The 23,367-nt window shown below is 46.4% G+C and overlaps 1 protein-coding gene across 1 annotated transcript; it reads left to right on the forward strand.

Annotated features, from left to right (window-relative positions):
- Nucleotides 1-14,558: 14,558 nt before the first annotated feature.
- LOC134935698 (uncharacterized) lies at nucleotides 14,559-16,093 on the forward strand. The gene is made up of 2 exons (XM_063930580.1): nucleotides 14,559-14,766; nucleotides 15,339-16,093. Exon 2 carries the CDS (start codon nucleotides 15,350-15,352, stop codon nucleotides 16,022-16,024), a length of 675 nt encoding a protein of 224 aa, XP_063786650.1. The 5' UTR covers nucleotides 14,559-14,766; nucleotides 15,339-15,349; the 3' UTR covers nucleotides 16,025-16,093.
- Nucleotides 16,094-23,367: the final 7,274 nt, after the last annotated feature.

Here is a 23,367-nt window from a genome sequence, read left to right on the forward strand (position 1 = left end):
TCAGTGACAGGGTCTGCCACACGACTGTGACTGAAATGACGGGTTGGTTTGGACCCCCACCAAAAAAGAAGCAATTAATCTCTCCTTGCACAAACTGGCTCTACAGAGGCAAGATGTCCACCTCATCATCATCCTCCGATATATCACCGTGTACATCCCCCTCCTCACAGATTATCAATTCGTCCCCACTGGAATCCACCATCTCAGCTCCCTGTGTACTTTGTGGAGGCAATTGCTGCTGGTCAATGTCTCCACGGAGGAATTGATTATAATTCATTTTAATGAACATCATCTTCTCCACATTTTCTGGATGTAACCTCGTACGCCGATTGCTGACAAGGTGAGCGGCGGCACTAAACACTCTTTCTCTGACGTCCTAGTGGATGCTGGGGACTCCGTCAGGACCATGGGGATATAGCGGCTCCGCAGGAGACAGGGCACAATAATAAAAGCTTTAGGATCAGGTGGTGTGCACTGGCTCCTCCCCCTATGACCCTCCTCCAAGCCTCAGTTAGATTTTTGTGCCCGACGAGAAGGGTGCAATCTAGGTGGCTCTCCTGAGCTGCTTAGAATAAAAGTTTAAGTTAGACTCAGGTGCGGTAGGGGGTCATCTCAAGAGTTTCAGCACGCAGTGGGCTCACTCACAAGTGGACTCCTGGATCCTACACGTAGTATCCCAGGTGTACATTGGAAATTCGAGACGTCTCCCCCTCACAAGTTCCTGAAGTCTGCTTTACCAACGTCTCCCTCCGACAGGGAGGCAGTATTGGGAACAATTCACAGGCTGTATTCCCAGCAGGTGATAATCAAAGTACACCTTCTACAACAAGGGAAGGGGTATTATTCCACACTATATTGTGGTACTGAAGCCAGACGGCTAGGTGAGATCTGAAATATTTGAACACTTACATACAAGCGTTCAAATCAAGATGGAGTCACTCAGAGCAGTGATAGCGAACCAGGAAGAAGGGGACGATATAGTGTCACTGGATATCAGGGACGCTTACCTACATGTCCAAATTTGCCCTTCTCACCAAGGGTACCTCAGGTTCGTGGTACAGAACTGTCACTATCAGTTCAGACGCTGCCGTTTGGATTGTCCACGGCACCCCGGGTCTTTACCAAGGTAATGGCCGAAATGATGATTCTTCTTAAAAGAAATATGGACGCTTTCCTGATAAGGGCAAGGTCAAGAGAACAGTTGGAGGTCGGAGTAGCACTATCTTAAGTAGTTCTACGACAGCACGAGTGGATTCTAAATATTCCAAAATCGCAGTTTTTTCCAACGACACGTCTACTGTTCCTAGTGATGATTCTGGACACAGTCCAGAAAAGAATGTTTTCTCCCGGAGAAGAAAGCCAGGGAGTTATCCGAGCTAGTCAGGAACCTCCTAAAACCAGGAAAAGTATCAGTGCATCATTGCACAAGGATCCTGTGAAAAATGGTGGTTTCTTACAAAGCGATCCCATTCGGTAGATTTCACGCAAGAACCTTTACGTGGGATCTGCTGGAAAAATGGTCCGGATCGCATCTTCAGATGCATCAGCGGATAACCCTGTCTCCAAGGACAAGGGTGTTTCTTCTGCGGTGGCTGCAGAGTGCTCATCTATGAAAGGGCCGCAGATTCGGCATTCAGGACTGGGTCCTGGTGACCACGGATGCCAGCCTGAGTGGCTGGGGAGCAGTCACACAAGGAAAAAATTTCCAGAGAGTGTGATCGAGTCTGGAGACTTCTCTCCACATAAATATACTGGAGCTAAGGGCAATTTACAATGCTCTAAGCTTAGCAAGACCTCTGCTTCAAGGTCAGCCGGTATTGATCCAGTGGGACAACATCACGGCAGTCGCCCACGTAAACAGACAGGGCGGCACAAGAAGCAGGAGGGAAATGTCAGAAACTGCAAGGATTCTTCGCTGGGCGAAAAATCATGTGATAACACTCTCAGCAGTGTTCATTCCGGGAGTGGAAAACTGGGAAGCAGACTTCCTCAGCAGGCATGACCTCCACCCGGGAGAGTGGGGACTTCATCGGGAAGTCTTCCACATGATTGTAAACCGTTGTGAAAAACCAAAGGTGGACATGATGGCGTCCCGCCTGAACAAAAAACTAGATATTGCGCCAGGTCAAGGACCCTCAGGCAATAGCGGTGGACGCTCTGGTAACACTGTGGATGTACCAGTCAGAGTATGTGTTCCCTCCTATGCCTCTCATACAAAAAGTACTGAGAATCATAAGAGGGAGATGAGTAAGAATGATACTCGTGGTTCCGGATTGGCCAAGAAGGACTTGGTACCCGAAACTTCAAGAGATGTTCACGGAAGACCCGTGGCCTCTACCTTTAAGAAAGGACCTGCTCCAGCAGGGGCCTTGTCTGTTCCAAGACTTACCGCGGCCGCGTTTGACGGCATGGCGGTTGAACGCCGGATCCTGAAAGGGCATTCCAGATGAAGTCATCCCTACCCTGGTCGAAGACAGGAAGGATGTAACCGCAAAACATTTTCACCGCATTTGGCGAAGATATGTTGCGTGGTGTGAGGCCAAGAAGGCCCCTACAGAGGAATTCCAACTGGGTCGTTTCCTACATTTCCTGAAAACAGGACTGTCTATGGGCCTAAAATTAGGGTCCATTAAGGTTCAAATTTCGGCCCTGTCGAATTTCTTCCAGAAAGAACTGGCTTTAGTGCCTGACGTTCAGATGTTTGTAAAAGGGGTACTGCATATACAGCCTCCTTTTGTGCCCCAGTGGCACCTTGGGATCTCAATGTTGTTTTGAGTTTCCTAAAGTCACATTGGTTTGAACCACTCACCACTGTGGACTTAAAATATCTCACATGGAAGGTGACGATGCTATTAGCCCTGGCTTCAGCCAGGCGTGTGTCAGAATTGGCGGCTTTATCATATATAAAGCCCTTACTTAATTTTTCATTCTGACAGGGCAGAATTGAGGACTCGTCCTCAATTTCTCCTTAAGGTGTTTTCTGTTTTTCACATGAACCAACCTATTGTGGTACCTGCGGGTACTAGGGACTTGGAGGACTCCAAGTTACTTGACGTTGTCAGGGCCCTGAAAAATATGTTTCCAGGAAGGCTGGAGTCAGAAAATCTGACTCGCTGTTTAGCCTGTATGCACCCAACAAGATGGGTGCTCCTGCTTCTAAGCAGACGATTGCTCGCTGGATTTGTAATACAATTCAGTTTACACATTCTGTGGCAGGCCTGCCACAGCCAAAATCGGTAAAAGCCCATTCCAAAAGGAAGGGGGCTCATCTTGGGCGACTGCCCGAGGGGTCTCGGCTTTACAACTTTGCCGAGCAGTTACTTGGTCAGGGGAAAACACGTTTGCTAAATTCTACAAATTTGATACCCTGGCTGAGGAGGACATGGAGTTCTCTCATTCGGTGCTGCAGGGTCATCCGCACTCTCCCGCCCGTTTGGGAGCTTTGGTATAATCCCCATGGTCCTGACGGAGTCCCCAGCATCCACTAGGACGTCAGAGAAAATAAGATTTTACTTACCGATAAATCTATTTCTCGTAGTCCGTAGTGGATGCTGGGCGCCCATCCCAAGTGCGGATTGTCTGCAATACTTGTACATAGTTATTGTTACAAAAATCGGGTTATTCTTGTTGTGAGCCATCTTTTCAGAGGCTCCTTCGTTGTTATCATACTGTTAACTGGGTTCAGATCACAGGTTGTACGGTGTGATTGGTGTGGCTGGTATGAGTCTTACCCGGGATTCAATATCCTTCCTTATTATGCACGCTCGTCCGGGCACAGTATCCTAACTGAGGCTTGGAGGAGGGTCATAGGGGGAGGAGACAGTGCACACCACCTGATCCTAAAGCTTTTATTATTGTGCCCTGTCTCCTGCGGAGCCGCTATATCCCCATGGTCCTGACGGAGTCCCCAGCATCCACTACGGACTACGAGAAATAGATTTATCGGTAAGTAAAATCTTATTTTCGGAGTACACACTTGTGGGAGGGCAACTTAGGTAGAATAAAGCCAGTTTGTGCAAGGGCCTCCAAATTGCCTCTTTTTCCTGCCAGTATAAGTACGGACTGTGTGACGTGCCTACTTGGATGCGGTCACTCATATAATCCTCCACCATTCTTTCAATGGTGAGAGAATCATATGCAGTGACAGTAGACGACATGTCCGTAATCGTTGTCAGGTCCTTCAGTCCGGACCAGATGTCAGCATCAGCAGTCGCTCCAGACTGCCCTGCATCACCGCCAGCGGGTGGGCTCGGAATTCTGAGCCTTTTCCTCGCACCCCCAGTTGCGGGAGAATGTGAAGGAGGAGATGTTGACAGGTCGCGTTCCGCTTGACTTGATAATTTTCTCACCAGCAGGTCTTTCAACCCCAGCAGACTTGTGTCTGCCGGAAAGAGAGATCCAAGGTAGGCTTTAAATCTAGGATCGAGCACGGTGGCCAAAATGTAGTGCTCTGATTTCAACAGATTGACCACCCGTGAATCCTTGTTAAGCGAATTAAGGGCTCCATCCACAAGTCCCACATGCCTAGCGGAATCGCTCCGTGTTAGCTCCTCCTTCAATGTCTCCAGCTTCTTCTGCAAAAGCCTGATGAGGGGAATGACCTGACTCAGGCTGGCAGTGTCTGAACTGACTTCACGTGTGGCAAGTTCAAAGGGCATCAGAACCTTGCACAACGTTGAAATCATTCTCCACTGCGCTTGAGACAGGTGCATTCCACCTCCTATATCGTGCTCAATTGTATAGGCTTGAATGGCCTTTTGCTGCTCCTCCAACCTCTGAAGCATATAGAGGGTTGAATTCCACCTCGTTACCACTTCTTGCTTCAGATGATGGCAGGGCAGGTTCAGTAGTTTTTGGTGGTGCTCCAGTCTTCTGTACGTGGTGCCTGTACGCCGAAAGTGTCCCGCAATTCTTCTGGCCACCGACAGCATCTCTTGCACGCCCCTCTCGTTTTTTAAAAAATTCTGCACCACCAAATTCAAGGTATGTGCAAAACATGGGACGTGCTGGAATTTGCCCATATTTAATGCACACACAATATTGCTGGCGTTGTCCGATGCCACAAATCCACAGGAGAGTCCAATTGGGGTAAGCCATTCCGCGATGATCTTCCTCAGTTGCCGTAAGAGGTTTTTAGCTGTGTGCGTATTCTGGAAAGCGGTGATACAAAGCGTAGCCTGCCTAGGAAAGAGTTGGCGTTTGCGAGATGCTGCTACTGGTGCCGCCGCTGCTGTTCTTGCGGCGGGAGTCCATACATCTACCCAGTGGGCTGTCACAGTCATATAGTCCTGACCCTGCCCTGCTCCACTTGTCCACATGTCCGTGGTTAAGTGGACATTGGGTACAGCTGCATTTTTTAGGACACTGGTGAGTCTTTTTCTGAGGTCTGTGTACATTTTCGGTATCGCCTGCCTAGAGAAGTGGAACCTAGATGGTATTTGGTAACGGGGGCACACTACCTCAAGAAATTGTGTAGTTCCCTGTGAACTAACGGCGGATACCGGACGCACGTCTAACACCAACATAGTTGTCAAGGCCTCAGTTATCCGCTTTGCAGCAGGATGACTGCTGTGATATTTCATCTTCCTCGCAAAGGACTGTTGGACAGTCAATTGCTTACTGGAAGTAGTACAAGTGGTCTTCCGACTTCCCCTCTGGGATGACCATCGACTCCCAGCAGCAACAACAGCAGCGCCAGCAGCAGTAGGCGTTACACGCAAGGATGCATCGGAGGAATCCCAGGCAGGAGAGGAATCGTCAGAATTGCCAGTGACATGGCCTGCAGGACTATTGGCATTCCTGGGGAAGGAGGAAATTGACACTGAGGGAGTTGGTGGGGTGGTTTGCGTGAGCTTGGTTACAAGAGGAAGGGATTTACTGGTCAGTGGACTGCTTCCGCTGTCACCCAAAGTTTTTGAACTTGTCACTGACTTATTATGAATGCGCTGCAGGTGACGTATAAGGGAGGATGTTCCGAGGTGGTTAACGTCCTTACCCCTACTTATTACAGCTTGACAAAGGCAACACACGGCTTGACACCTGTTGTCCGCTTTTCTGTTGAAATACCTCCACACTGAAGAGCTGATTTTTTTGGTATTTTCACCAGGCATGTCAACGGCCATATTCCTCCCACGGACAACAGGTGTCTCCCCGGGTGCCTGACTTAAACAAACCACCTCACCATCAGAATCCTCCTGGTCAATTTCCTCCCCAGCGCCAGCAACACCCATATCCTCCTCATCCTGGTGTACTTCAACACTGACATCTTCAATCTGACTATCAGGAACTGGACTGCGGGTGCTCCTTCCAGCACTTGCAGGGGGCGTGCAAATGGTGGAAGGCGCATGCTCTTCACGTCCAGTGTTGGGAAGGTCAGGCATCGCAACCGACACAATTGGACTCTCCTTGTGGATTTGGGATTTCGAAGAACGCACAGTTCTTTGCGGTGCTTTTGCCAGCTTGAGTCTTTTCATTTTTCTAGCGAGAGGCTGAGTGCTTCCATCCTCATGTGAAGCTGAACCACTAGCCATGAACATAGGCCAGGGCCTCAGCCGTTCCTTGCCACTCCGTGTGGTAAATGGCATATTGGCAAGTTTACGCTTCTCCTCCGACAATTTTATTTTAGGTTTTGGAGTCCTTTTTTTACTGATATTTGGTGTTTTGGATTTGACATGCTCTGTACTATGACATTGGGCATCGGCCTTGGCAGACGACGTTGCTGGCATTTCATCGTCTCGGCCATGACTAGTGGCAGCAGCTTCAGCACGAGGTGGAAGTGGATCTTGATCTTTCCCTAATTTTGGAACCTCAACATTTTTGTTCTCCATATTTTAATAGGCACAACTAAAAGGCACCTCAGGTAAACAATGGAGATGGATGGATACTAGTATACTTATGGATGGACTGCCGAGTGCCGACACAGAGGTAGCTACAGCCGTGGACTACCGTACTGTGTCTGCTGCTAATATAGACTGGATGATTGATAATGAGATGAAATCAATATATATATGTATGTATATATAATATCACTAGTACTGCAGCCGGACAGGTAGATAATATATTTATTAGGTAATGATGACTGATGACGGACCTGCTGGACACTGTCAGCTCAGCAGCACCGCAGACTGCTACAGTAAGCTACTATACTATAGTAGTATGTACAAAAAAGAAAGAAAAAAAAAAAACCACGGGTAGGTGGTATACAATTATGGATGGACTGCCGAGTGCCGACACAGAGGTAGCTACAGCCGTGGACTAACGTACTGTGTCTGCTGCTAATATAGACTGGATGATTGATAATGAGATGAAATCAATATATATATGTATGTATATATAATATCACTAGTACTGCAGCCGGACAGGTAGATAATATATTTATTAGGTAATGATGACTGATGACGGACCTGCTGGACACTGTCAGCTCAGCAGCACCGCAGACTGCTACAGTAAGCTACTATACTATAGTAGTATGTACAAAGAAGAAAGAAAAAAAAAAGCCACGGGTAGGTGGTATACAATTATGGATGGACTGCCGAGTGCCGACACAGAGGTAGCTACAGCCGTGGACTAACGTACTGTGTCTGCTGCTAATATAGACTGGATGATTGATAATGAGATGAAATCAATATATATATGTATGTATATATAATATCACAAGTACTGCAGCCGGACAGGTAGATAATATATTTATTAGGTAATGATGACTGATGACGGACCTGCTGGACACTGTCAGCTCAGCAGCACCGCAGACTGCTACAGTAAGCTACTATACTCTATAGTAGTATGTACAAAGAAGAAAGAAAAAAAAAAACCACGGGTAGGTGGTATACAATTATGGATGGACTGCCGAGTGCCGACACAGAGGTAGCTACAGCCGTGGACTAAGGTACTGTGTCTGCTGCTAATATAGAGTCTAGACTGGATGATAAATTATTGATAATGAGATGAAATCAATATAATATCACTAGTACTGCAGCCGGACAGGTACTATATATATTTATTATGTAATGACTGATGACGGACCTGCTGGACACTGTCAGGTCAGCACAGCACCGCAGACTGCTACAGTAAGCTACTATAGTAGTATGTATAAAGAAGAATGAAAAAAAAAAAAAACCACGGGTAGGTGGTATACAATATTATATATATATATATATATATATTATATACAATTATATATATATATATATATATATATATATATTAAACTGGTGGTGATTGATTATTAAACTGGTGGTCACTTCAGGTCACGTTGCAACTTGCAACTAGTACTCCGAGGCCTAAGCAGACAATCACAAAATATATTATTATACTGGTGGTCAGTGTGGTCACAACAATGGCAGTGTGGCACTGACTCTGGCAGCAAAAGTGTGCACTGTACGTTATATGTACTCCTGAGTCCTGCTCTCAGACTCTAACTGCTCCCCACTGTCAGTGTCTCCCCCACAAGTCAGATAATACTCTTACAGTCACACTATCTAATCTATAAATATCACTTCAGCAAGTAGTATAGTAGTATACAGTATAGTAGTACTCCTCCTAATAATGCTCCCCGAAAATACTGTGTCTCTCTCTTCTCTAAACGGAGAGGACGCCAGCCACGTCCTCTCCCTATGACTCTCAATGACCGTGTGAAAATGGCGGCGACGCGCGGCTCCTTATATAGAATCCGAGTCTCGCGATAGAATCCGAGCCTCGCGAGAATCCGACAGCGTGATGATGACGTTCGGGCGCGCTCGGGTTAGCCGAGCAAGGCGGGAAGATCCGAGCCTGCTCGGACCCGTGTAAAAAACCTGAAGTTCGGGCGGGTTCGGATTCAGAGGAACCGAACCCGCTCATCTCTAATATGAAGTTATATGTAATTGGCAGAGAAGTAACTTCATATAGTTAGAATTCTCATATTTCCTATACAGGAGCAACAGCTTCATCAGTAATGTGTCAGCTTCCAGTGTGATACAGTAGGTCGTGGGTTCTATTCCTGGGTATGACACTTGTAAAATTTATATCTACAGTATAATAAAGAGGGTGTGACTTGTAAGGTGCAGGGACCAGTGAGGAAGTCGGCCACTGAAAACACAGCGACAGCTATCAATTAACTTAATTCAATGGTGTCACAGAATGGGAGGAGAGGTGCCCCCCTTCAGAGCAGGAGCCCGACGGCAGATGACTCCGCTGCCTCCCAGAGTTACGCCTCTGACTGTAATGTAACTTTAAATGTGAAGTCTCTAAACACTCTGTGTGGATGAGTCTCGTACCAGAATATACAATATTGTCTGCTTTTGTGGTAGACAAAACTCGCATGCACGGGAGGGGAGGCAGTCACTTTATCGCCTGTCGGGATCCCAACGGTCAGGATACCGATGCCGGAATCCCGACACCAGATGAAATACCGGCGGTCGCCACCGGGCCCGAAGCGTGGGGAGCACAGCGAGCCGGCAAGGGGACACGCTGCGCTCGCCACCGAGAGCCAGGCTGTCGGGCTTCCGGTGTCGGTCTCCTGACCGCCGGGATCCCGACTGCCGGGATCTTGTACTGATCCCTACAGGAGAAGGTAAAACCTTGCAGGGTGATATGCCATCAAATTCTTCCATCACTGTCTCTGGTAACACCATCAGCATAGGGAAAAAGCTGGCATTTTATTGCACATTAGAAATAAAAAAATACAGAAAGGCTACAGATTGGACTCTCACATTGGCCCTCATTCCGAGTTGTTCGCTCGCTAGCTGCTTTTAGCAGCATTGCACACGCTAAGCCGCCGCCTACTGGGAGTGAATCTTAGCATAGCAAAATTGCGAACGAAAGATTCGCAAAATTGCGAAAAGACTTCTCTGTGCAGTTTCTGAGTAACTCGAGACTTACTCGGCATCTGCGATCAGTTCAGTGCTTGTCGTTCCTAGTTTGACGTCACAAACACACCCAGCGTTCGCCCAGACACTCCTCCGTTTCTACAGCCACTCCCGCGTTTTTCCCAGAAACGGCAGCATTTTTTCACAAACTCCCATAAAACGGCCTGTTTCCGCCCAGAAACACCCACTTCCTGTCAATCACATTACGATCACCAGAACGAAGAAAAAACCTCGTAATGCCGTGAGTAAAATATCTAACTGCATAGCAAATTTACTTGGCGCAGTCGCAGTGCAAACATTGCGCATGCGCAATAAGCGGAAAATCGCTGCGATGCGAAGAAATTTACAGAGCGAACAACTCGGAATGACCACCCTTGGGCGGGATGTACTAAGCGGAAAATGTGGTAAACCCCCTGTTTACCGCATTTTCCTGATGTACTATCCCCCAGCCGGCAGGTGAGCGCCGCGGCGGGGTTCGCCAGCTTTTGCTGGCGATACCCCATTGAAGCCTATGGACTTTTCTCCACTGCTCTGTATGAGGGATCCAATCGGATCCCTCCTCGCATGCCCCACGGCCCCCCGCGCATAGGCAGACTGACTCCTGGGGCCGAATCCCGGAAGTCAGGCAGCCGCTGCGCATCACGGAGGACAGCTCTTATCGGAAGAGCTGTCCTCCGCAATGCTGCTCGCATATGTAAGTACATATGCGATCAGCATCGTGGCGCAGGGCGGCGATGTACATTAGTACATCCTGCCCCGTGTGATTATGTCGACCCAGAATAAGCAGACAAACAAGGCATATAGATAAAATAGCTAGGCGTCCCCGGAGCTGCTGCTGCGATAACACGGGTGTCCTCCAAAATGTCCTTTCAAAGGGGGTCATTCCGAGTTGATCGCTCGCTAGCTACTTTTTGCAGCGCTGCAATCAGATAGTCCCTTTTTGTCGTTCTTTTCTACAGCAAGCACCACTATGGGATAGTATACAGCATTATGGACGCAGGGGTCATGTTGGACGCAGCAAGGTTTTTCGTCTGAGTTGCACTGCGCATACATCCTGATGGTGTTTGTACAGATGGGCAGTACGGATGGTGTAATGGTTAGCATTACTGCCTCACAGCACTGAGGTTATGGGTTCGATTCCCACCATGGTCCTAACTGTGCAGAGTTTGTATATTCTCCCCGTACTTGCGTGGGTTTCCTCCGGGTACTCCGGTTTCCTCCCACAATCCAAAAATATACTGGTAGGTTAATTGGCTCCCAACAAAATTAACCCTAGCCTGAATGTGTGTGCGTGTACATGTGATAGGGAATATAGATTGTTAGCAATGGCCGCAGTGCGCATCTACAGTCTAGTCCGCCCGCCGGACGTGGCCCCCCCCTCCCCCATATGAAGGTGAGCTGCGTCTGCCGCGCTGCTGACGGACCCCGGCAGCAACAAGTAGGAACAGTAGTGCGATGCTGCTGTGTCCTACAGTCCGCGCAGGCAGCAGCAACATCGTCCTCTCCCTCCTCCTCCTGCAGCCGTAGGCAGGGGGGTCCGATTGCTGCCCTTAGCCTTCCATGCTCCCACAGACGTCACCGTTTGCCCCCAGCTGCTGGCCGCCTATCTGCTCCTGGCTCACTTGTATTTTACTGTCCCCGCCGGCCGGCTCCATCTGCTGCTCAGTCTACAGAGAGGAGTGCTGCTATGGATTGATATGACACAGTCCCAGCCAGTAAGCAAAAAAAAGTATGTGAAATTGTGTATGGCAGAAAATATATGAGGGGGTCCACAAAGTTATACTATAAATTAAAATGATATATATATATATATATTTTGGGCGCATGTTTGGCACTGGGGATTTGTACCTGGCACTGGGGGGGCATGTTTGGCACTGGGGCTATATGTGTACCAGGCACTGGGGGGGGGGACATATCTGGCACTGGGGGTATATGTGTACCTGGCACTGTGGGGGGGCATATTTGGCAATGGGGGGGCATATTTGGCACTGGGAGTATGTGTGTAGCTGGCACTGGGGGGGGGGCATATGGGGCACTGGGGGCATATGTGTATCTGGCACTGTGGGGGAATATCTGGCACTAGGAGCATATGTGGCACTGGGAGCACAGGCCTAGCAACAAGCATTACCCCCTGGTTACAAGCACAACACCCAGCTCATGAAATCCCTGGCAACGAGCATGACACCCAGTGCATGAAACCCCGGCAACGAATATTACCCCCTGGCAACAAGCTTGAAACCCAGCACATGATAACTCTGGCAACAAGCATAACACCTACCGCATGAAACCCCTGGCAATGAGCATGATACCCTGAGCATGAAACTCCTGGCAACGAGCAGGTAATTTAAAAGAAATTAGAAAGAAATTAGAAGCCTTACTGTAGGACTTAATGTGTAATGGGCATTGCGGTGTGTGGCATAATGTATCACGGACATTGCGGTGTGTGTCATAATGTGTCACGGGCATTGTGGTATGTGGTATAATGTCTCAGGGGCATTGCAGTGTGTGGCACAATGTATCACGGACATTGCGGTGTGTGTCATAATGTGTCACAGGCATGACGATGTGTGGTATACTATATCACGGGCATTGTGGTATGTGGTATAATGTCTCAGGGGCATTGCAGTGTGTGGCACAATGGATCACGGACATTGCGGTGTGTGTCATAATGTGTCACGGGCATTGTGGTATGTGGTATAATGTCTCAGGGGCATTGCAGTGTGTGGCACAATGTATCACGGACATTGCGGTGTGTGTCATAATGTGTCACAGGCATGACGGTGTGTGGTATACTATATCACAGGCATTGTGGTATGTGGTATAATGTCTCAGGGGCATTGTAGTGTGTGGCATAATGTATAACGGACATTGCGGTGTGTGTCATAATGTGTCACAGGCATGACGGTGTGTGGTATACTATATCACGGGCATTGTGGTATGTGGTATAATGTCTCAGGGGCATTGCAGTGTGTGGCACAATGTATCACGGACATTGCGGTGTGTGTCATAATGTGTCACGGGCATTGTGGTATGTGGTATAATGTCTCAGGGGCATTGCAGTGTGTGGCACAATGTATCACGGACATTGTGGTGTGTGTCATAATGTGTCACAGGCATGACGGTGTGTGGTATACTATATCACGGGCATTGTGGTATGTGGTATAATGTCTCAGGGGCATTGCAGTGTGTGGCACAATGGATCACGGACATTGCGGTGTGTGTCATAATGTGTCACGGGCATTGTGGTATGTGGTACAATGTCTCAGGGGCATTGCAGTGTGTGGCACAATGTATCACGGATATTGCGGTGTGTGTCATAATGTGTCACAGGCATGACGGTGTGTGGTATACTATATCACGGGCATTGTGGTATGTGGTATAATGTCTCAGGGGCATTGTAGTGTGTGGCATAATGTATAACGGGCATTGCGGTGTGTGGCATAATGTATACTGGGCATTACTATAAGGAGGAAAAATGACAAATAATGTAAGGGGCATGAATCAAGATTATTTTTTTTTCCTGTGGTGGGCGGTGGCCAATGTCTGGGCTTGCAGGTTGCAAAACTGGGGTATAAGGAAGTCTTTTCCTGCAATGCCACACCCCTTTATGCAAAGCCATGCCCATTTCAGCAAAGCCACACCTCTCTTTTTTGCAAATTCATCTCTTTACTAGTGCCAAGTATGTGGGGGGAAGGGGGATGCGCCAGAGAATGTTTTGGCTTGGGGGACAAAAATTTATAGTTACGCCACTGTAATAAGAATACCAGATTCTGAACTTGAGCATATATATATATATATATATATATTTCTTTTCTTTTTTTTTTACATTTTTATAAACAGTAAAGGGGATATGGGTCACAAAATCAATAAATATACACACACACACACACACACACACACACACACACACACACACACACACACACACACACACACACACACACACACGTGTAACTAGCATTTTCAACTGTGATTACAGAAAAAAACATAATAGGCACTCACTTTTCATGAAATGAATATACTGTATTATAAAAGGTTGGAGATACCATATTTGCGTTTTTGCTCCAGTACACATGCACACGTTTGTTTTACGCAACAACTGTTTATAGGTGGTGCACTGGCCAGTGCACACAACCATGTGAGAGACGACACCATCATTTTGAATCGGGAGCCATCTGCCAGCCAATCGGAGCTCATAGACCGGCAGCCAATCATAATGTGCTATAATGTGTAAGGGGCATTACTATTGTGTGGGATAATGTTATAACGGGCATTACTGTGTGTCATAATGTGTAAGTGGCATTACTGTGTGGCAAAATGTATAAGTGGCATTACTGTGTGGCATAATGTATTGGGGGCATTACTTTATGGCATATTGTTTTATAAGGGGCACTATTACTGTATGGCATAATGTGTATAAGGAGTACTATGGCAGGACGTGAATGGACTCTACTGTGTGGTTTAACGTAAATGGGCTCTACTGTGGTGTAACGTGAATAAGGGGCACTACTGTGTGACGTAACATCAATAAGAGGCACTACTGTAACGTAACGTGAATAAGGAGGGAGGGGGGTAGGTTTAAGTTTTGCCTAGGGTGCCGAGAAACCTTGCACCGGCCCTGGGTTTAGATACAGGTAACGCAAAAATGACACCTGTTAATGTGGCCACAAAAAAAAACCCAACAACTAATGTTTGCATTAATCCATAGGAACTTCAACATCGCATCACAGTCCACAAAGACGTCCTTCACAGGGGTCTGGCAGCCACACGAGCAGGCCTAGCAAGAGACGACTTCCTGATGTCGCACCAACACCAGCATTAAGGACACCCCCACGTCGTATTTCTACTGTGTTGCCTCAGCCACCAGAACACATTTTGGAGAGTACTCAATCACAGGGACCACATTCCCCTCAGCTGTCTGGTGAGTAAACACAAAACACAAATTACACATCAGCCAAAAAATGTAATAATCCTAGTACTTATCCACAGCAGCAAGCACATGGCTTGCAAATTGTTAAAATTCAAAAACCAATTAAAAATGTAAAAACATTTAGAGTGTTCTCTTGCGCCTTACAGTAGTATTGTGTTGTCATTATTTATTTGAATAGTAAAATATTGAGCTTCAGGTAGATTCACACCCTTTCACAATGGTGATAGAATTCATATTGTCATTTACTGTTTTAAATTTTAATGCAAGTACGATATGGCGGGTGACAAATCACTTTTTTTCATGGTGTAAACTTTGTACCTCTGTGTGTTTGTTTCGTAAGTGTGTTATTTGTCAAACAAGTGTCCACTTTTGTTTTGAAGTCATTTTTGTCAACATAAAAACCAACATAATTGTCCTTTTTGATTGTGTATACGAGTCTTGGTGAACATCCTAATTTGCATAAAATAAATGTTTGACAAACAAGTCTAGAAAGTTAAACTAAATATCAAAACAAGCATAATTTTCGAATACACTCAAATGTTGTCCCCTTAAACCCCATACAGAACCAGACATCATGCCCCCGGAAGCCCAGCAGGAATCTGAACAGGAAACATACACCCTCCATCTGCAAGCAATAGATGTTAACCAACCAAGCACGCCTCAGGAAAGTACCCCGCCACCTCAAATGTCACCACACCCACAATTGAGCAAAACAACCCCCCCGCAACAACCTGAGCCATCATTTTGGGTAACATGGAACCAACAACAGGCACAGAATATTGATTGCCTATGCACACACACCCAATACCTAGCCTGTCTGCCCCATCATCTCCCGAGACTGTGTAGAAACACAAGCAGGCTCAATGTCCAGCTATGCAGAGTCGCAAACAGTATGGAGCAGATGAGAGCAGATAACAGCCAACTTATTGTTACCTTTCAGCGCATAATGGATGAGCAACACCGACATCAACAGGCCCTCATTCAGTTAATTCAAAGTAATCAAATTATATCAGAAACCATGTCTCGCATCATAGACAACAAAACAACAGCCACAACACAACTTACGGCAACCCTGGCTAACCTCAGTCAAAATATTAATTTGTTGGCACAACACCAACAAGGTTCCAGCTCAGGGACCAACACACCTACACAGACCCCAATTTCATCACCAGTTCGAAGATCCAGCCAAACCCGCTCCACTGCCCAAACCAAACCCACGTCAGCCACCAAAGAACAGCCTAAGAAATAGGCCACCCTGCAGCTGGAGACACATTGTTGACAAAACTAGGTCTACACAATAGCAGTTATTTGTAATGAAAACACATATTGTACAGTAATAAATGTGAAAAGTGATTGATGTGCAATGTGTTATGTGCAAAAAACTGTCAGTGTAAGAGGAAAATTGTTATAGTTAACACTCACATGTGTTGGGAATATTCTAGCATCATTACTAACATGAACGTTTACCACATCACAGCCATAAATATGTGTAAGCAATTTTGTAAGGTTGGTGTTAGTCAATGTATGTTTGGCTAATTGGCACACAATACTCAATGTCCATTATGTTTTGCTAATGAGGTAACATATTTCAAACACAGCTTTAGAAGAAAGTCGACACACAACAAACACAAACAATAGGCTAAACAATAATGGTTGTTAGTGCATACTAAATTATTATGTAGTATTGTGGCAAACATTACCTTTGAATGTGAAAAAAAAAACTTTTAACATTATAAACACATAATTACTAACCAAAACCGCTATACAAATAGCTAAGTAACTGATACCCAACAGTTAGACATAAACACATATCAAGCAAATAAACAACACTCAGCTGACTAGCTCAAGAGGGAGCAAGAGCCACATTACTACAGAAAATACATTGGTGTGCCTTAATTGTTCATATACAAAGCACACAGGCAAATTTACTTACCACTAAAATGTGCCAAAATCAGGTCTTGCCTTACCTGCCTCCCTATATCTGTACTCACAGTGTCGCCAGATGTTTCTAACTCCTCTGCTTGCTGACTGTTTTCTTCATCATCATCATGTGGCAGATGTTGCTGCAAACACATGTTATGAAGAAAACAGCAGCAGAACACAATCCTAGTCACCTTTAAGGGACTATACAACAAAAGTCCGGCAGACTTATCCAGACACCGAAACCTTGATTTCAGTACACCAAAACATCGTTCTATCACATTCCGCGTAGACTTATGTGCATGATTGTAATTGTGTTCAGCAGGGGAATCAGGGGCGGACAATGGAGTCAGAAGCCAAGAGTAGCAGCCATAACCCCCATCACCTGAAAAACAGAGATTAGCAGCATTGTAAAATATTGATGCACAAACACAGTGCTAACATAATGTGCAGGTTGAGGTAAGCACAAAATTAAACACAAATACTTTGTACATACCCAGCAGCCAGCCATCCGGCATTTCTCCAGCCTCAAATTTATCAAAGAGGGATGACTGACTGAGGATGAAGGAGTCATGGCAGCCGCCAGGGTAACCCGCAACAACACTCATAATTTTGAGATTTGCATCACAAACCACCTGGACATTAGTTGATTGGCCAAAATGTCTATTTATATAAATATATTGCCTGCCCCTAGGTGGTCTCAGCTCAACGTGTGTGCTATCTATGGCACACAGCACATTTGGCATGTCAGCAAGCTCATAGAAAGCTACCTTCACTGCATGCCACTGAGACTCAGGGGTAGGGAAGCAGATAGAGGCATCTATGTGTGGTTCAAATGCATCCAAAACCTGAGTGTACAGTCAAAAATATAAGGTGAGTGTCTTAAGCACTTTGTTCAAATATACTGTTATAAATTCACATTACACAATACAAAAATGGGGCATAGAGGAGTATGTATGGTTTGCCTCACCTGATTTAAATATTTTGAAAAGGTGGGCTGTGAGATTCCTATTACATCGCCTGTCACAGCCTGAAAGCTGCCAGTAGCCATAAAGTGCAACACAGCCAGGAGTTTGTGCAGGCCTGAGACAGAGCGAGAGCGTGCTGTCTCAGGGTCTAGGTCCAGTTTGACTAGGTCATACAGACGGAAAATGTTGGTCCTATTTAGCATGAACATCTGTATGACCTGGTCCTCGGCCAATGCGTTTAAGTTCAAACGCCCCTTAAAAAAACGAGGCCTGCGCAGCCTCCGCCGCACCTGTACATCCTGCTGACCATGTTCAGTTTCCTAGCCCTGGTTTCTTGTAGCCTCATGGAGCAGTCTCAGGAATCCCACAGCAAAACCAAATTCACTGCTACACACGGCAGCAGCCATTTCAGAGTGATTGATTTGGCAAATGTGCTGGCCCACCTTTTAAAGGGCCAAAAATGCAGGTGTGATTAATGATGAAGTCGGAACACATGTAAACACGCTTCTCAAAAGCAGGTCTACTTTTTTTTAGGCTTTTTGTACGATTAGTATTTTTTCACGTCCGCACATGCATTTTCACGCTAGAGATTTCAAATACGAATGGTTAGTAAATGACCGTGTTCAATACCTAAACAGCCGCGTTTGACCGATGGTGTATTCATTCGTATTTTTACTACACAGCTGTAATAAAAATACGAATGTCCTCATCACTGCCGTGATTTTAGTTTAGTAAATGACCGGGATGACACTTTGAAGAAAAAACACCATCTCGGTCAAAATCGGGACCTTAGTAAATATACCCCATAGTTTCAGCTTTGGCCGTCAATGCAGCCAGCACTAAATGAACCCCATTGTGTTAGTAGTAGATTTTGCTGTCAGGCTGGTAGTAAATATGGGTACACTTGCCACACATTGCTATTTGGATTGAATGGTGAGTCCTGGAAGTTAGACTCTATCTGTCCTAATCACTATAAAAGAACAACAACTGCAGCTGCCAGGAATTCGTCTTTCAGCCATTATTACATAACAGAACAGGGCTGGCTTCCGCGTAACCTTTATTACTAAGAATAAAAATTAACACCAATTTTAGATTTTATAACGTATGGAAAGTTTAGTTCAGTAAACCAGGGATCTGTCCCAAATTAAAATGAAAATGAATTCCTTGCCAGGCAGAGTTCATGGCAGATTCACGTGTACCATGAGTCATCTTGGTGTCTGGAACGTTTTAAGAAGCTCATTATACTGTTAAAGATTTCACACACAAAAAAAAAAATTCAAATGCATTCACAATTGTCCATTGCTGCCTAAAGGGGCGTTAAAATTCCACTGGTTGTTTAAAATAAAGAGCACCAAGTCTGCATGAGGTGCAGAGGAGGTGCTTGTACAAGAGTACAGTTTATCTAAACACCAGAGATCCCCAGAGTGGCCTAGTATAGGGTTGTGTCAATGTTACCTTCATGCTCAGGATCTGGAAGTGACAAAACGAGAGGGCAGGAGAGAACTTCCGCCCTTACAGCACCTACATGTTTTCTTCGTTCTTTGTTCGTTTGGGGTAATTTTTTTTTCTATGCAGCATTGGACCCTTGCGGGCTCACTTCGCTCACCACGCTTCAGGCTCGGTGTCTCGCTCTGCTTCGCTCTCCACAGGTTACTATTCCAAATAGTTGGTGACATGGACCCAGGGGCTTATGGGAAAGGTCCTCTCCACGAAGAGAAACTAGACGCTACCCCTAGTATAGGCCCCAAGCCCACTGAGATGAGCGCTGATACCTCTCACAGACAGGAAGTTGGCAATTTTTCTTCTCAACAAAGTTTTCCCTCAACCAGCTTTCCTGTCATTACCTCTCTGAATGGCATACATACGATATACTGGCTGTTGGGATGGCGGCTGTCAGTATCCCGATAGCGGCATCCCGGCAGCGAGCGCAGTGAGTCCCCATGCATCAGGTCTGGTGGCGAGCTTCGCTCTCCACAGTTTATATTCCCACTTGGGTGACGACGTGGACCCACTTCCCGAGTGGGAATACGGGGCTGTGGTCGGGATTTTGACCGTCGGCATTTAGCTGCCCGTCGGGATTCCGGCGTCGGGATCCTGAACACCAGGATCTCGACAAGCGGTACATTAACCGCATACCCTATGAATATGGTATTGCCATAGTTCCACATTCTGGAAGACCCCATATATAGAAAACTAGCATGTGACACATTAGGGGATATGTATTAAGCCACTTGCTATGTGCAGTTTCTCCACTGTATTTCTATCCAAGGCTTGATACATCTCCTCCATGACCACAAGATTACTTTCTCACAAACACATCATGCAGTGCCACCCAAATGTCCGGCCGGGAGAGTAGATAAATGAGTACACAGCTGTAAATCAGCATATGACATTTGCTTTTATTGTATGAAAACAGGAGCCGGTACTCACCTAAAATTACAAGTTGATACAAGATTGATAGCAGCTTCCGCACTCTGAAGAAGGGCGCAGGTGCTTATATTACTCATTTCTGCAATGATTGAATTGTTTTCCTCCTCTTTCTGGAACTACAGTAGTTATTAGAATGAAAACGTAAGCATAAGAAGGTGTCACCACAAAAGAAACTCCACTTCACATATACCACATCCGAAAAGAACACTTACTGTAAATGCCTCTTAAACTTCTCACACAGATGTGGACAGATTGTATCCCCCCCCCCCCCCCCCCCCGGCAAACACTGTCTAGCCTTAAACAACTAACACCCTCTCACTGTGTTTTGACATTGAGACATATTACTAAGCAGGTGAGGAAAATAGACTCTGTAATTACTTACAGTACTCCCAGGTCCACGCTGCCTCTGACTCACTCAAAAGAGGAGATTATTGCTACTGTATATTATTAATATATAAATGCAATGTTTCAGCTCTCCGCTATACAATAATATGTCAGTTTCTTTTTGATACTGGCTGTCTTGATAATGAGCAATTTACTCTTGTAAATATCGATTTCATATACAGTATGCTAGCACAAGTAAAAGAATGCTCAGTAGTAATAGGAGGTGACTATACTGATCCTCTAGACCAGTGATTTCCCACCGGTGAGCAGAGACTAGTAAGTGTGCCGCCACCGTGCCTCTGAAGGGACCAGACCCAAAGTGGTCTGTCCGGGCTAGGCTGCACAGACAAAACACTGCAACACCTGTAAAAGGTCGACAGGGCCAATAGGTCAAAATGGCAAAGGTCGACACATGAAAAGGTCAACATGAGTTTTTCACTTTTTTTTCATTTTTTGAACTTTTTTCATATTTTACGATCCACGTAGACTACGATTGGGAATAGTAACCTGTGCCGAGCGCAGTGGTAGCGGAGCGAGGCACCTTGCCCAAAGCATGGCGAGCGAAGCGAGCCAAACGAGAGGACACAGTGCACTAATTGGGGTTCCCAGTCACTTTACGAAGAAAACAACACACACAAAAAAAAGCTCATGTCGACCATTTTCCACGTCGACCTGACAACCATGTCGACCTTTTCCATGTGTTGACCTAGTGCCTGTTGACCAATAGTAGTCGACCCAATGAGTGTCGACCTAAATAGGGTTGACCCAACAAACCCATTCCGGCCCTGCCACAGACACACACTGACTAGTCCAGCAACAGAAAAGACGCAGCCCGCACAGGCGCGCACACCGCTCATTTATCCTGAATGTGAGATGTACTAAGCCTTGGAGAGTGCTAAAGTAGAGAGAGATAAAGTACCAACCAATCAGCTCCTAACTGCCATGTTACAGGCTATGTATGAAAAATGGAAGTTATGAGCTGATTGGATTGTAGTTTATCTCTCTCCACTTATCACTCTCCAATCGTAGTACATTTGCCCCTGGGTGAGAGAGCTGGAGCAGGTGCCTGCCATAGAAGTCTGAGCCTCACTGAGGAGAGCGGACTGTGGTACTGAACCGGGGGCACTGTGTGATATGGGGCCTGGTTCTGATGTGTATGGAATTGCACCGCAGCAGGAACGCAAATACAGCAGGAGGCGGCTGTAGGAAATACACGCCGCCTGCAAGCATCTGTGATCTGAGTGCTGCGTCTGAGGATGCAGCATCGGATCACTGCCCTGCCCATCGTCAATCATTGCAGCTAAGGAGGGACTGCAAGCGATCACTCAGGACCCATTCTGCACATGTGCATATCCCCAAACATCAGATTTGTGCATAACTCTTGGGTTTGCGTACCAATCCGAATCAGATCCATAATGCCATCTTAAAGGCACTACATTGTGGCAGGATGTGATCTAAGGGGCACAACAATGTGCCATAAGGTGATTTAAGGGGCACTAAAATCAGTGCCAGATTAACCACCAGGCATGTGAGGCACGTGCCTAGGGGTGGCACCTGCTGGGGGTGGCACAGCATGGCAGCCCCCTCACACACACATCAGGGCAGCTGCTGATCAGGTTGCAGGTGGGGAGTTGCAGGGAGAGGGGTAGGGAAATATGACTGTAGAGGTGGCAGCATCGGGTGCCCGGGCACAGAAGGGTGGCTGGCTGGAGTTGCTGGTGCGGGAACGCTGGCATAAATAAATTTCCAAATTATGGGAGGACTCCCTGGTGTTGAGCAGTGAGGAGGACGCCAGCAACGGCATGAACAATGGTTCCTACCAGGGGGTCCCACAGAGCAGGAGCCCAGCAGCCCCCCGGGGAGTCAGGACTGCCCTAACCAAGTAGCCGGAGCAGGCACCCAAGGCCATCGGTAACAAGAAGAGGGCGGTGAGGGTGGTGAAGCAGGAGCTGGGGTGAGTGCAGTATGCTGGAGGTTCTATGAAAGGTCCTGGGGGTCTCTTCTACTACAGAGTCACCAGTACTGGGGGTGACCATGGAGACTGAGTGTAGTTGTGAATGGGGAGGGGTGGGGCAGCCAATATTATTGTGCCTAGCGGTGGCCTGACCCCTAACCTGCCTCTGACTACAATGTGCCATAATGTGATCTAAAGGGCACTACAAAGTGGCATAATGTGAAACAAGAGCACTGTATAGATAGAAAGTCCTAATCTATGGTTCATCTTCTCAGTTTTAGCCTCTTGCTCAGTGAGCTGGAGGTTGAAAAGGGTTTAAAATCATTGTCCTATACACTGAGATATGTTTTACACCGTCTAACACCTGGAGGGGCTCTGAAACCACTTGCTGTGATTATGCACCCTCCAGAGGTTGCTCATACAGAATGCATTGGTTTATGTATGGAGACAAAAGAATCTTGGATCAAAAGACTATGGGGCCTTATTTATCAATAAATATTTGTGGACTATCCCCTGAAAACACCCCTTTTCTGGGAGTACCTGCAACTATTAAGTATCCCAAGCATGTATGTTTTTGACCGCAAAAGTAACCCTCATAGGATTTATGGAGGCTGCTTTATTGCCGAATTTACCAAGCTCCCGAATTCTAAGCATGTCAGAGCTTGGCCCTGGCAGCTAATGCCATCTGAAGGTGGTATCAGCTGCTGTACCTATCGGCTGCTCTTGGCAGAGATTACCGGCAGAGAGTCCCATAGGAATGACCACCGCACAGGCGCAGTGTAACTGCAGTGTCTGATAAAGTGGAGTTATCACATTAATGCTCACTTAACCTCTAATACATTGCAGACACAGGCTCCTTCCCTGCTTGTGTTTTCTAATGCACTCTGGCAATTCTTAATTTCTTATTGCCAGGAATAGCAGCCATAAGGAATTATA

The sequence above is a fragment of the Pseudophryne corroboree genome, chromosome 6 (genome assembly GCF_028390025.1).
Source record: "Pseudophryne corroboree isolate aPseCor3 chromosome 6, aPseCor3.hap2, whole genome shotgun sequence".
NCBI classification, from domain to species: Eukaryota; Metazoa; Chordata; class Amphibia; order Anura; family Myobatrachidae; genus Pseudophryne; species Pseudophryne corroboree.

Bases quoted from the DNA above. Each gene is read 5' to 3' on its own strand.
- LOC134935698 (XM_063930580.1), top strand. From the start codon at position 15,350: ATGCCCCCGGAAGCCCAGCAGGAATCTGAACAGGAAACATACACCCTC.